At 43.6% G+C, this 14,621-nt stretch overlaps 1 protein-coding gene across 3 annotated transcripts in view; it reads left to right on the top strand.

The window, feature by feature from the left end:
* Positions 1 to 6,746, top strand: part of CCDC77 (coiled-coil domain containing 77) — a 50,040-nt gene extending 43,294 nt beyond the window's left edge. For 2 of the 3 annotated variants that reach the window (XM_073621639.1, XM_073621638.1), the window contains exons 8-10: positions 1,649 to 1,774; positions 2,365 to 2,517; positions 3,715 to 6,746. In XM_073621639.1, the coding sequence (XP_073477740.1) occupies positions 1,649 to 1,774; positions 2,365 to 2,517; positions 3,715 to 3,861 (426 nt within the window). In that variant the 3' untranslated portion in view covers positions 3,862 to 6,746. The remainder of the gene's footprint in view (positions 1 to 1,648; positions 1,775 to 2,364; positions 2,518 to 3,714) is intronic. The other variant, XM_073621637.1, reaches the window with a different exon arrangement.
* The last annotated feature ends 7,875 nt before the right edge of the window (positions 6,747 to 14,621 follow it).

Raw genomic sequence — 14,621 nt, 5'->3', positions numbered from 1 at the left:
ATTGGTTGCACCAGAGCTTTTTATGGGCTTCATAACAAAGGGGGTGAATACATATGCACATGCCAATCAGTTTTTTATTTCTGAAAAATTGTTTTATGTATATATTTTACTTCACCAACTTGGACTATTGTGTTCTGATCCATCACATATAATTCAGATTAAAAAAAAATTGAACTAGAGGCTGTAATGTATAAAATAGGTAAAAAGCTGGGGGGGGGGGGGGGGGGTGAATACTTTTGCAAGGCACTGTAGATGGTTACCAGATTAGGGTCTTTTCAAAGCCCCATCTTGTTAAGACCTTTCCAGTGCACTCACTACTGCAACCTGTTTTGTATGGTGATTAGCCTAATCTTCACTTCCAAGCAATTTACCCAGCAAAATCCTATTGCGGGGCCTTTCCCTTTAGTGGACAGGACATGGATATTCCTGTCTTAACAAGGCTGATCCATGTGGAGGACATCTTGGTGTTTAAAGGCCCTGTGGATAAAACCGTATTCTCCTGCCTGCAACCTGCCACTGTGGTCATGTCTGTCTGCCAGACCTTGGGCATTAGGTCCAAAGATATGTCAGGATTCTGACTCCTAACAGATTTTCTCCCCTCAACAACTGAAGGGTCATGCCTGTGGATCTACTCTACTGTGATGTCCTAGCAACTATTATACTCCTAATTTCCAGAATGGGTCTCCTTTTGCTATTTGGTGTACACTCAGGACATGCTATCCAAGGGCTACAAGCTAGAATTTTTAGATTTCTACATCCGTCGCGCTTCAGGTTGTCAAACCTGCGAACGTCCCTGCAAAGACTAGCGGAACTTCACGCTGCTCTAGCACAGCTGCTTTCCCAAGGGGTCATGGTTATTGTTCAAGAAGAAAGATTCAAAGGTATCTACTAGGGCATGGGGGGCATTCACACCACACTGGATCTAAAGGTTCTCAACCTATTTCTTTTTGGTACTAAAATTTCATATGCAGTATGCCAGGTGAGTCATTGCTTCCCTCCATTTGTGAGATCTTTTAAAATCAATGGACATAAAGGATGCCTACTTGCATGTTTCCATTTTTGTGGCATATTAACACTATCTGCATTCTTCAGTGGATTTAAAACATTAGTTTGTTGCCCTTTTCTTTGATCTGTCCACTGCTCTTTGGGTCTTCACCAAGGTCCTAATCCCTGTATGTGTTCCGTTTTTTTGCTCTCGGGGCATCCACATAGTGGGATACCTGGGCAACCTTCTTCTGATGAAAGATGGCACAGACTTTACCAGCCCAGTGTCCAATCGACTGTTCAAATTCGAGGTTTGGGTGGATCTTTACCAAGTAAAAAACAGTTTACCCAGTAAAAAACTGTTTAGTAGAGTGGAAAGATTAATTTCTTTAATGTATCTATTGCTGTCTGCACCCTCCTGTCTTGGTGACAGCCGCTACCTTGGAATGTTTTTTGCATGGGCAGTACAAAGATTGGAAGTGAAGAAAAATCTCCCCAGTGGTGTTGGACATCCATAAAAACCTGAAGGAGATTTTAAATCTTCTCCAATCTTTCCCAGGCTAAAAAACATTTGGTAGGAATTAAACACTTTTTTAATACCTTCCACACCGTAGTCACCTTGCCTTGTATCACTAGAGCTTTCTTGTTTTCTTGTGACTTGTAGAGCCTCACAGAACAGCTCACACAGGCTCACCGGCTGGCAGACATGTACCGAGAGCAGTGCGTGGCCCTGGAGGACGAGCTGGCAAAGATCCGGGAGGAAGGAGACGTTGGACGGGAGATATTCAAGGTAAGATCTAGATAGGGAGGTTTATGGGTATGGAAATCTTAAAGGCTTCAAAACTTACACACAAAAATAATACAGATATTCAGAGGATTGATCTGCAATATGGAATAGAAGATATAAGTGTCAACAAACCACACAGTACAGTAACCAATGGATACTCTGTCTTCTCCACTCAGAACATAGAGCTCAGCTGATCTTCTAATAAATAAGTTGACCTTTAGTTAATAATTGCTTATTCCTGGTTGACGTAAGTTGTATAGAAAGTTCTGGACTTAAGTATTGCATTGAATTTACCAGTTAACACTTCATAAACCTGTAGCCAGTGAAGGATTTAGAAATGATCGGTCCAGCTCAGAACAAAGCTCTCAGACGAGACTTCTGTACATTCCAGAAGTAAAAGGCAAACATAACTTTCATACCTCACATTCCAGCTGTTCCCATCACAGCCCCCTTTTAGTTCTGTCGTAAAATAAATTAGCAGAATTATAGTCTAGGCTTTCTATTTAAAGTGGAATTCCCAGGATTTTTATACTATTCAAAAGCCTTATGGTTTCTCCCCCCAGCCCGTTGCTAATCTCCTTTTTATATTTCAGGAACGTTCTGACAAGGTTGCTAAACGTCTTCAGCTTATGACCCAGCGCTATGAAGCTCTGGAGAAACGTCGCAACATGGAGGTTGAGGGATTCAAAACAGACATCAAACTTCTCCGCCAGCGGCTGCGAGATGTGGAAAAGCAGCTTTTCAAGGTGAGGGTAAAGGAAAGGCCTGCTTCCCCACAAGTTATGCAGGCTGAATTGACATCTCCACTTTGCTCAGCCTGGGAAGGAGTCTTGTCCCACTCACCAATCTAGGCTATGTAAAGCAAGGAGGAAAAAAACTTGGTCACCTGATCTGCAGAACAAGAATTATGAAAAAGTAGTTTTAAAAAAATCCCTACAGCTTTAGTCACATTACTCACCTGTAATGAAGTATGTCCCACATTATGCAGGCTGTTGGATCCTCGCAAAATCTCCTGTGCAGGCATACCTTGTTCTATTCTGGTCTGCCAGAAAAATAAATCCAGGATCAAGTTGCCTGCACAATTTGGGAGTTACTTCATTACAGGTACGTGATGTGACTAAAACTAGCTCCAGGCTCCTTCAGAAAAAAAAAGTCATCAGTTACAAATACTGTAGCTGCTGACTTTTAATATTGGGACACTTGCCTGTCCACGAATCCAGCAGTGTCTTAACCCGAGCCGATTTTTAAGTTACAAGCGCCGATCTCCCTGTATAGCTTTCAATAAAGCAGCTGACAGCCGCTTCTCCTCCTCTCCCTCCCTGCTTTATTAAAAGCTATACAGGGAGATCAATGCTTGTAACTGCCCCCTACTGCTGCACCGACCATCCTGGACTGTCCCTCCATTGCTCCTCTGGTCCCTCTCATCCCGGATCTGTCAGGATGGAGAGCGAAGGAAGGAACCGTTGTCAATAACCGGCTACTTCCTTTCCTGAATGAACAGATTCAGGATCACTGACTGTCCATTCATAATTGAGCCGAGTAACCTGTGTTTACTATGCCTCTGTCAATCTTCAGGCTGCAGAGAAAGGGACTGGGGAATCTGTTCTCACTCCTATTCCCTGTCTCAAAGTGGAGATGTCAGGGATCCCCTGATATTGCATTAAAGCCAGCCCCCCCCCCCAAAGAGAATTGTAAAAAAAATAAATAACATAAGAAATATTAATTGTAACGAATAATAACTACTGACACAGTCCACTTCTCTACGGACACCATCTACTGCAACCTCGTCCCCCCAAAAAAGAATTGTGAAAAATATAAGAAGACATTAAATTGTAAAAAAATTAATCAAATTTGTGTATATGTGTGTGTGTTTATATAGTGTGTGTATATATTATATGTGTGTGTGTGTATATCCTTCATCCTGCAATTTCCAATATCTGCAGGTCACGCTGAACATTGGACCTGACCAGGATCTGGCAATCCTTGGTGCGGTACGCCAGGGAAACAAGCGTACGCACAAACTCCAGGGGGAACTGCGCAACTTGAAGGCCAAGATCTATGGCCTGGAGAACGAGCTTCGAATTGGCTAAATAGAGTGGTCTGGCAAAACTAAGTTTTTAAGAGGATTTTCCCAAAGACTGTTCAAATTAGCCACTGTTTTACAACTTTCATTGTGGTTTGTGCAGGCTTATTTGATGAAGAGTTTCCTGTTGAGTTGCCTATCGTTTTGAAAATGCAGAGGGCCGCCTAATGGGCAAGATGACATTTTTAGCTCATCGTTTTGCTCACATGCAGTGTCTTTGGGTTGCAGGCTGGCCCACGGAACTGATTTGAAGAAGACCTAAACTCTCTATAAAACTTTTTAAATAGAAAAGAAATCACTAAAGTGGTTGTAAACCCAGAAAAAAAAATCCTTATAAAAGGATTAATAAATTGTCTAACAATGTGTGCCCTTTATTTTCTAGTGTTTCATTATAGATATAACTTATTACCGTAATCCTGCAAGTTACTTTCAGTTCTGGATTTACTCTGACAACCGTCTGCAGGTTGATCTAGCCTCTTCAGTGTTGCTGCCTCAGTGTGTATGCTCCTGTTTTTTCTGTTTAGTCCTTCACCTTCTAGCTGCCCACATCAGGCAGCAATGCCTGCAACAGGGCTGTTCAGTCTACATGATTGACAGCTTTCTCTTTCGTTCGTTGACAGACACAGCGTTCCATTATTCAGAACAACAGGGTTATATCGCCCCCTACAGGAGTAGGCCACTAGGCAGAAAAAAGACTTGGCTATGCCTATGGGCAGTCCTAGGTGATATACACCCCCCTCTCTGCTATAGGCCTTCATTTTTTTTTCTGCCTAGTCAGGACCTAGTTCCCTGCTGGGATCTCGGGTCCTGGAAATTTTTTTGTTTTTGCTTTTTAAACTACTTTTTAGGGCTGCAACTAACCATTATTTTCATAATCGATTAGTTGGCTGATTATTGTTTCGATCGCTTAATAACCTTAAGTGTGGTGTATAATTTATTTAATATGTAAAGTTAAACAAAAAGGCAATTTATTCTTAAAGTGGATGTAAACCCAATTTTTTTTTTTTTGTCAATGTAGAGTATAAGATTTCCTATTATTTGAGCCCAGTCTTGCCACAAAGAGTTAATACAGCTCTGGGCAATCCTCTTTTATTGTTCAGTGAGATAAAACTTGACAAACAGAGAAAAACTTTGTCAAATCCTCCCCCTTGCTGTGAGTGACAGGTGATTTACATCTCGTGCACTAGCCTAAGACGTGCATTATTTTTAATTCCCTCCCCCAATCCTTTCTTCAGCAGCTCTACAAGGATTGGCTGTTCCACACCTCAGCATGATTTGGCATGCTGAAGTCATGTGGTTACTTTCCTGTCTTTTCACTGGATGTTAGAGATCATAGCAGAAGTTCAGTGTAAGAAATACACAGGAGAAAATGCATATTGACAAGGGGAGTGTAGAGGTGGGCGGGGAGTCTACTGACATGACGACTCCACCCACCGAGCTCCAGATAACAGACCCACCCACAGAATCTGCAGTTTTTCAGGTCCCATAACAGACAGAGGGGAGACATTTGACAGGTAAAGAATCACGCAGGAGGCATGTATATCCTTATAGATAACCCCTATGGCAGTAGTTTAGAAAGGATGACATTGGGTTTACATCCACTTTAAATATATATATGCAGTGGTAAATATAAATAACCAACTATATGGTTAGAGAACAAAATCTTTAATCCACTCTGAGAATAGCACAGAAGAGATATACTGTATATACTATTAGAGGTTGAATCTGGTAAATATCCTCAGACTCAGATCCTTTTTTTTTTAAAAAAAAAAAAAAGTTAGACTGTTTGCAGATTTTCAAACAGAACTGTAATATATTATATGCTGGCCATACAAAAACAATGTCATTTTAAGAACGTTTGTTTGATTTTCGAATCGTTAGTGGGGTCAAATCGATGTTCGTTTTCAACCTCAGGGCAGGAAAATTTAGAAATAATAGAAAACTGCTTGGTCAAAGGAATTTTCAGACAGTGTATGTGGTTTTCGTTCAGAAATTACATTCCTTTTAAAACCATGTTAAAAGCAAGTGAAAATTTCAAACAACTTTCATTCAGCAAATGTACAATGATTTTTCATATGAATATTCTCGTCTGAAAATTGATCCGTGTAGCCAGCATAAGGCTCAGTACACACCTATGCAGTTTGCTTTTGATTTGTTTTTACACTACTTTTTGCTGTGCGTTAAGTACAGTATAGAGTGCCCCAATAGCAAGGTAAAGAAAACTTCTGCCTTTTAGAACCACTCATTTCCTGCCCAGGACTACATGTCCCATGATGCATTGCTCCTCACATTCACAAGTTCTCAGGCACTTATTGACCTGTATGGATGATGTGCTGAGCCGTATGTGTGCTGCACTGTATTTCCTGATATGTAAACGAATAATGCATTCTGTATGCAGGCCAACCAATTGGCTGGCCGATTAATTGATTATGAAAATAGTAATCAATTAGTTGTTTCAGCTCTACTACTTTTTTCCTCTTGGATTTTTTTTCCTGTGAGATCTACAATCAATTGCCAGACTGGGCGACGGGCTGGACACTAAGATCCAGTGGGCTCCCCAGTCTTGCCAGCGAGCGCGTGCAGACCGCAGCTACGCGCTAGTTCAGTTGCGACATAGCCCAACTGGCTGGGGGCTAGCCCTGCGAGTTAAACGTCTCACGAGGTTGCATACAACTGGGTCTCGGCGAGTCGCAGCGTTCCTCATGGCTGACGGCCCCCCACTTTGGTGGCAAGGAGGACCTGTCTGGGAGCGTTACCCGTGCACTCGCTGGAGCGGTAGCTAAGGGGCCCCCCTCCCCTCCTCTCTTTCCCTGGAGTGGTGTGGGGCGCGGGTACTCCTTGGGGTGGTTGGTCCCTCTGGGGTTCTCCTCTACATCCCCCCCTTCCCTGGGTGAGGCCTAGGCCTCTGGCTTAGGTGCCTCGGACACTCTGTCCACCCCCCCCCCCCCTCCAGGTTTGTCACTATGGGGGGGGGGGTACACCTTGGCACCTGCTGGATGGTTCGGTGGGTGACCAGGCATCCGCAGATCCGCGGCCCTCCACTAATTTCGGCCACGGCTATTGCTACCTACCGACCGGGAGATGTGTGGGGCGGGCGGTGAGGCCGCCGCTTTGTTGCGGGCATCCACCCTCCTTTCTTGACTTTAGCCTGGTACAGTCCCCCTGCGCACATGTGCACTTGCGGTGGGCAGTCGAAAATTTAGGCCGTGGCTTGCTAGTCCGCATGGCCACGCCAGACGCCTTCTTCCAGGGGGGCGGTGCTGTGACGGCCTCTGATGTCGCCCCCCCCCCCCTTTGGGGGGGTTGTTTGAGTGGGCCCTCCGTAGGCGCCCCCCGTGAGGGGCCTTAGTGGATGCCCCCTGTTCTGGGTCTCAACCAGTGCCCCCTGTGAGGGGTCTAGTGGTGCCCAATGTGCGGGGTCTCAGCCAATGCCCCTGTTAGGGGTCCATTGGTGCTCCCTGTGCGGGGGTATCAGTAGGCGCCCTAGTGCGGGGTCTCGGCCGGTGGCCCTTGTGAGAAGCCTCGGTCGACTTCCCTGTGCGGGGCGGAGGTTTCAGTCGGTGGCCCCCCTTTGTTCTTTGCGTTTTCACAGGTGACGCTTAGGCATATAGGCTTGTAAATGGCGCCCTCCCTGCCTCATCGGTCTCGACTGACCCCATGTCTAGCTCTGCCGTCGTGGATGTGGCCTATCTTGTGGGGTTGGTGGCCACACTCCCTGTCCTGTCAGTGAGGTTGTTACTCCATAACTGCAGTGGCGCACAATAAGGTGCTGGTTGTCTCCCTTATTACATCTGTGCAGGAAATTTTAAAGATGGAGGATGCAGTTGTGGCTGCGGCGGAGGCGCCGGTCCCCTTGGCACCCATAAACTGTCTCGCACGGCAAAAGCGTTCCCTTCTCCCTCCTATTTTGGAATATTTGTTCGTATAGACTGGGAGTGTCCAAAGCGTTCCTTTGTGGTTCCAAAGATGCTTCGATGTGAGGTACCCCTTGTGGGGTTCCTCCTTAAAGAGATGAAGTGGTTCTTCGCCCTTGTCCGTGGTTCCCTCCTCTGATTCCTTTTGACTAAGGACGTTGTACCTGTGGTAAATCCCTTAGGACATTTTGACCTGTGTCCCAGGTCAAAATGTCCTAAGGGATTTACCTTGCATGCCCTGGATGGGTTCGGGTGCATTTGGCAGTCACAGGGTTTTTTCGGAGATCAGACTCGCTGTGTGTGATCACGGACGGGTCAAAAAAAGGGCTGTCCGCTTCTCCTGCAACCTTTCTAGATGGATCAGACAGACAATGACTGGTCTATTCTATCAGGGGTTGAGTTCCTCCTTCCCCTGTTACGGCGCATTCTACTTGGCTGCTTGGGCCTTCCATCAGGTGTCAGCTGCACTGGTTTGCAAGGCAGCCACTTGGTCGCCGATGTACACTTTCACAAAATTCTACATGGATGTGCTAGCATCTGAGGATGCTTCTTTTGGCCACAAGGTGTTGCAGGCTGCTGTCTATTCCCTCTTGAAGGGGTATTGTTCAGGTTGGGCTCCTGTTACCTGGTTGGCTCTTGTGTTAGCCTTGGGATGTTTGGCATTGCTTTGGGACGTCCCTATGGTTCTGAATAATGGAGCACTGTGTTACTAAACCGCTTGTTACTAAACTGAAGGCCTATAGCAGAGAGGGGGGTGTATATCACCTAGGACTACCCATAGGCGTAGTCAAGTCTCTTTTCTGCCTAGTGTCCTACTCCTGTAGGGGGCGATATAACCCTATGGTTCTGAATAATGGAGCACTGTGTCTGTCAGTGAACCCGGAGAAATTGATTTTAAGGTATGTCAAAAATCCCAATTTTTCCTCTACTCTGTTTTGCAATGCCCGGGGAGGAGGACCTGGGCCATTCAGAGAAGAGGAGGCATGTTACCTGCACAGATGAAATGGAGGAAAAAAGGTATTTCATCATTGTATATTTTAGCATCTGATGTATTATGTTGATGGTGTGCCCTACTAATGACCTGTACAGAGCATCTGGGTTTACAACCACTTAATGAACAGGAAATTCTCTATATTGCATTGATGGTAAGATCTTGTAGCTCTGCAGTTCAGGCCCAGAACTTCAAGCAGCAGCAGAGGATGCTGATAATTATGGAAAAGAATAGCTGTGAAGTCCTTCAAGTAGATCTGAACCCTAAGGCTCCATGCACGCTGGCATAAAAAAGTTGCTTCTTCAGGAGTTTTGTGTTCTGCCTGTAGAAGCGGCTCAATGATATCCTATGTGTCCATGCCCATTAGAACGATTACAGGCATATTTTGAGCTCAACGTTTAGCGGCAGGAGAAAAAAAAAACACCTTCTGGTTCACGTTTAGTTTGGAGCTTACTGGCAGAAAAACGTAACTCTCCCAAACTTACATTTAGTCTTCGCCAGACATCCTCCACGCAGGAGCACTATTGGTAGACAATTGGCACCCAATAACAGGAAGTGCTTAAACAATAACCTCCATGGCAGGATTACCAGGTAGTATATTAATTAGAGCTGAAGATTAACAAAATATCCATTACAACTGGGGGGAGTGTATCTACTGGTGTCATGTAGGCTTTACGTGCTCATTTGACACTTCAGTTTGGAGTTCTAGACTTAAAGTGGACAAAAAAAACACCTGCAAGACAAAGGCATAATGAGATAGTATGCATAGGATACTAACTCATTATGAATTACTTACCTGAAATCGAAGCCCCTGCAGCCGTCCTCGTACACCGATCTGGTGGCCGACATCGCTCCCGGAGTTAATTCTGTGTATCGCAAGCTACGGCGCTATGATTGGCCGTAGCCGCGATGACGTCACTCCCGTGCATGCGCGCGGGAGATGCCGGTAATGGCACGTACGTGCCGTTGCTTCAATGCGCATGTGCCAATGACGTCGGCACATACAAATGCAGGGGATATCTCCTAAACTATTCAGGTTTAGGAGATATCCAGGGTAGCTACAGGTAAGCCTTATTATAGGCTTACCTGTAGCAAAAAAAGTGTATTTGTAAGGGTTTACAACCACTTTTAACCTGCAGCTCTATATAAATTCTCTAGTTTTGTACCGTTTTAAAAAACACTTGCAGCTCTCCTATTCCTTTGCTGTCCTATTAATACAGACTATGATTTTTTTTTTTTTTGAGGGTTTAGATCCGCTTTTACTTTTGCCAATGAACAAAAATGTTTGCCTCCTTCTTAAATGTTTGTTTTTATCAGATATTTTTTTATCATGGCATATTTATTAAGGTTCACAAATATAAGTTATTGCAAAAAAAAAAAATAAATAAATAAAAATCAGTTGTGTAGTTTGAGTCATGTTTCTCTTTAGTGAAATTTGTAATTCCACATCAACTTCTTCTTCATGCCTGAACTCCAATTCCAGCGTGGATCCCTCAGCAGTGGTTAAAAAAAATAATAATAATTACAGAACCCACCCCTCATTCATTCATTTCTGCCACTAGATGTTACCAGTCGTCTAGATCGAATGACGGCCAGCCTCATTCTACCTCCCTTCCTGAGTCTTCCTGGGCTCAGAATTGTACTTCTCTGAAGGGAACTGACATGTCATTTTGTGTGTGCCATTCAATGCAGGAGTAAGAACCGCCCACCACTGCCAAAGGAGTACTAGTTATGCTACATGATTGGTCACAAGTTCTTTGGAAAAAGGTATGGGGGGCTGTCTTTGACACACAACTTCATTGGGGAAGGTAAGTACAATCATGTGAAAAGTACATATACCCTATGGAAATGACTTTTTTTTCCCCCAATGTATTTGAACAGGCAAATATTAGCTCTTGAATAAAATAGTTTTCACAGATAAAGATAATATACTTGAACAATTGACAAACAAAATGTACATAGTGGGGGGGAAATTAACAACTTTGTGCAAGCTCATGCTTGCACAGCACTTCTAAAATTAGAAAATGGAGCAGAAGTTGCTCCTTATTAACAAGGGGCACAAGCCCCTTGTTGGGAGCGATCACTTCTCCGTTCTGTGGTTGTAATGGGCACAGGACAGAGAATGAAGAAATTAATCTGCACACACCGAGCTGTCCCTGCTTAGCTCAGAGTCAAGGGAGGAGGAGGGTGTTAACCTTTGTGTAAATCATTGCATGATCACAGGCATGTAAGCTGTCTGACAGCTCGCACCCCATATGACAGGGTCACATCTGGTGGGAATCTGCTTCAATTTTCTATATGGGAAAACTGCTGCATTTCCTCTAGTAATCAGGTGTACACCTGCACTAGTTTCTACTTCACTCTGAAAAAAGCAGGTCTATCTGCTTTGGTAATGTGGCACAGGGTGTTAATTCCCAAAAGTGTATTTATTCTCATAATAAATAATAATGCAGAGCTCCCTAAGCTGCTCAGTGTTTGGATGCCTGGCACAGGATGTAAAACGACTGACAAATGATTTCAAATTAATAATTTCACTGTAAGGAAGATACAAGGTAAAAATGTCCATTGTTTCTGCTTGCTTCATGGCATTCTATGTAAATATTGGTTAATGTGTAGAGGCGTTGGCAACGCACAGGTCGCTGTCCTAGTACTCTTCTGAGTCTTGAACATTTATTGGTAACTGTAAGGGCAGGTTTGCCAAAGAGGGAACATCCTCAGAATGCGGTGCTGCCCTGCCTATTTGGTGTAGAGTTTTTCTGTGTTAAGGCACTGTCTTATTTTAACCACTTGCTTACTGGGCACTTAAACCCCCCTCCTGTCCAGACCAATTTTCAGTTTTCAGTGCTCTCACACTTTGACAATTACTCAGTCATGCAACACTGTACTCAAATGATTTTTGAAGTTCTTTTTTCATACAAATAGAGCTTTCTTTTGGTGGTATTTGACCTTTTTATTTTTTGCGCTATAAATGAAAAAAGACTGAAAATTTTGAAAAAAAAAAAAAAAAAGAATTTTTCTTAATTTCTGTGATAAAACTTTGCAAATTAGTTTTTTTTTTTTTTAATAAATTTTGACCACAATTTATACTGCTACATATCTTTGGTAAAAATAACCCGAAATTATTTGGTCTGTGTCTAAGTTTTAGAGTCTACAAGCTATGGTGTAAATCATAAAAAATTTATCACACCAAGCCAGGAAAGTACAAATGCCCCCCAAATGACCCCTTTTTGGAAAGTAGACATTTCAAGGTATTTAGTAAGAGGCATGGTGAGTTATTTGAAGTTGTAATTTTTTCCCACAATTCTTTGCAAAATTTAAGATTTTTATTTTTTCACAAAATTGTCATTTTAATAGCTTATTTCTCTCACATGGCATGTGCATACCACAAATGACACCCCAAATACATTCTGCTGTTCCTCCTGAGTATAGCGATACCACATGTGTGGGACTCTTTCACTGCCTGGCCACATACAGAGGCCCAACATGCAGGGAGCACTATCAGGTGTTCTAGGAGCATAAATTACACATCTCATTTCTTAACCACCTATTACACTTTTGAAGGCCCTGGAGCACCAGGACAAACACCCACAAAATGACCACATTTTGGAAAGCTAACACCCCAACGTATTTTTTTTTTCCAGAAGTTTTTGGAAAATGTGGAAAAAAAAAATGAAAACACATTTGTACGTTTATAAGATATCTCCAACACATAGCATTTAGATAGCAAAAATTACACCCCAAAATACATACTGCTACTCCTCCTGAGTATGGCGATACCACATGTGTGAGACTTCCTGGCCACATACAGAGATCCAACATGCAAGCAACACCGTTAGGTGTTCCAGGGACACATAGCATGCACATACCAAGAATTACACCCCAAAATACATTATGCTGAGCAAAGCCTAAACAAAAGATTACCTGTGGTTGTAGTAGTGCAGTTGTACACAGGAGGATAGCACTAGTCCAGGCAGCAGGCAGGGACTTGGTCAGCAACGGCGAACACAATTGTCCAGGCAGCAGGCAGGGATACTGTCCATATACAGTCCAGGGTCAGTGCAGGCAGAGATATTGTCAGAAGTGCCAAAAATATTGATCCTGGTAGTAGGCAGGAGCATATGGTGTGGTCAGTGCGACAGGCACAGACATAATGGCAGTAAGTCCTACAGGCAGCAGGCAGAACTATGGCCTCGTTCAGGACAGAAAAGGGACAGGGGTAGAGGCTTCTCCCACCCAAATCTCTTTGAAGCCTCCGAGTCTCCAGACCCTAATCTAGGAAAAAAAAAATTTCTTCATCTGGAAAAACAATTCTGGAGCCCCTCACATATGTGAGACCCCTGTGTTGAATCCTACTAGTCCAGTAGCAGGGTACAAGATCAGTCCATGAGGCAGGCAAAAAACATGGTCAAACAGTACAAGGTCAGTTCCAGATCAGGCAGAGGTATGTACAGAATCATTAGGCAGAAGCATGGTCGAATAACAGTGCAGGGTCAGCTCCAAATCAGGCAGAGGTATGTACAGAATCGGCAGACAGAAGCGTGGTCAAATAACAAGCCAGGATCAGTTACAGAGCAGGCAGTGGCATAAGGTGTGTGAAGGCAGGAACTGAGGATTACGTTTACCATACTTCACTAATAATTTATTGAAGTATGGTAACGGCGAAAACCTTCACCTATGCAGAGGCATGGTTGGGAAAAATATTGGGCACAATAATATGTCTCTTCTGACTCCTGCTCTGGTACACACGTTACATTTTTTTTTTACGTTGTTGGCCTGTTGGTCTGGGAGGGAGTTTATCTGGAAAGTGGCGTTCGGAGAGTCGACTAAGAACATCTGATCGGATGTTTTCTGGTGGGCCGTTCGGGACTATAAGGGCAGTGAAAACTTCCTCCTGGTAACCAAGGAAGCATTTGGGGTTTTGGGTGGAGTTGCGGTAAATGACATATGAGTTGTATATGGCCAATTGAAAAAAATAAATTGCAACTTTTTTATACCAATGGTATATCCGTCTTGTGGCAAGGTATGGTTCAAGCATTGAAGTCGACTCCCCTAGTGAACAAATTATATTCATAGATGCATTTTGGTTTTTGGATGGGGCCATTCCTTCTGGGGATTTCCACGAAGGTATCATTGTGGATCGAAGACATGTAGACATCCCTTCTGTCCCTACACTTCACTGCCAAAATCTCCTTGTTTTGCAGACTTGCCATTTCTCCTTTTTTCAACTTCTTATTGACAAGACTGAGGAAAGCCCTTACGGTCCTTTTTTACGCTGCCACATGCTGGCGTCTTCTTCCGGTGAAGGTTGTGGAACAGGGGCAGAGATATATAGAAATTGTCTACGTATAAATGGTAACCTTTCTCCAGTAGAGGGTATATGAGGTCCCAAACAATTCTCCCGCTTAATCCCAAGTAGTCTGGGCAATTAGGGGGTTGCAGCTGGGTGTCCTTCCCGTCGTACACTTTGAACCCTGTGACTCTGTCACATAATTTGTATACCTTCCCTCCATAGCGGGCCCTTTTGCTGGGAATAAATTGTTTGATTTTAAGCCTGCCACTAAATTTAACAAGGGACTCATCCACACATATGTGTTGGTCCGTGGTAAATGGCTGGGGGAATACTTCAGAAAAATTATTTAGAAGTGGCCGAATTTTGAAAAGCCTGTCTATAATTTGGGTCATTTCGGGGAGGGCACTGGGTATTATCACTGAAATGGAGGAACCTCATTATCATGAGGTATCTGGTTCTGGCCATTAACTTGGAGAAGATTGGCATGGGGTGGGTTGACCAATAGGAATTCAAAGTGTTTTTTTTGGTGAGTCCCATACAAAATGTGGGGCCTAAAAAAAAACCTTCAACTC

Source organism: Aquarana catesbeiana, linkage group LG03 (assembly GCF_042186555.1).
Source record: "Aquarana catesbeiana isolate 2022-GZ linkage group LG03, ASM4218655v1, whole genome shotgun sequence".
NCBI lineage: Eukaryota > Metazoa > Chordata > Amphibia > Anura > Ranidae > Aquarana > Aquarana catesbeiana.
The sequence above is the reverse complement of the archived record's forward strand: the minus strand, read 5'-3'. Positions and strand labels throughout refer to the sequence as shown.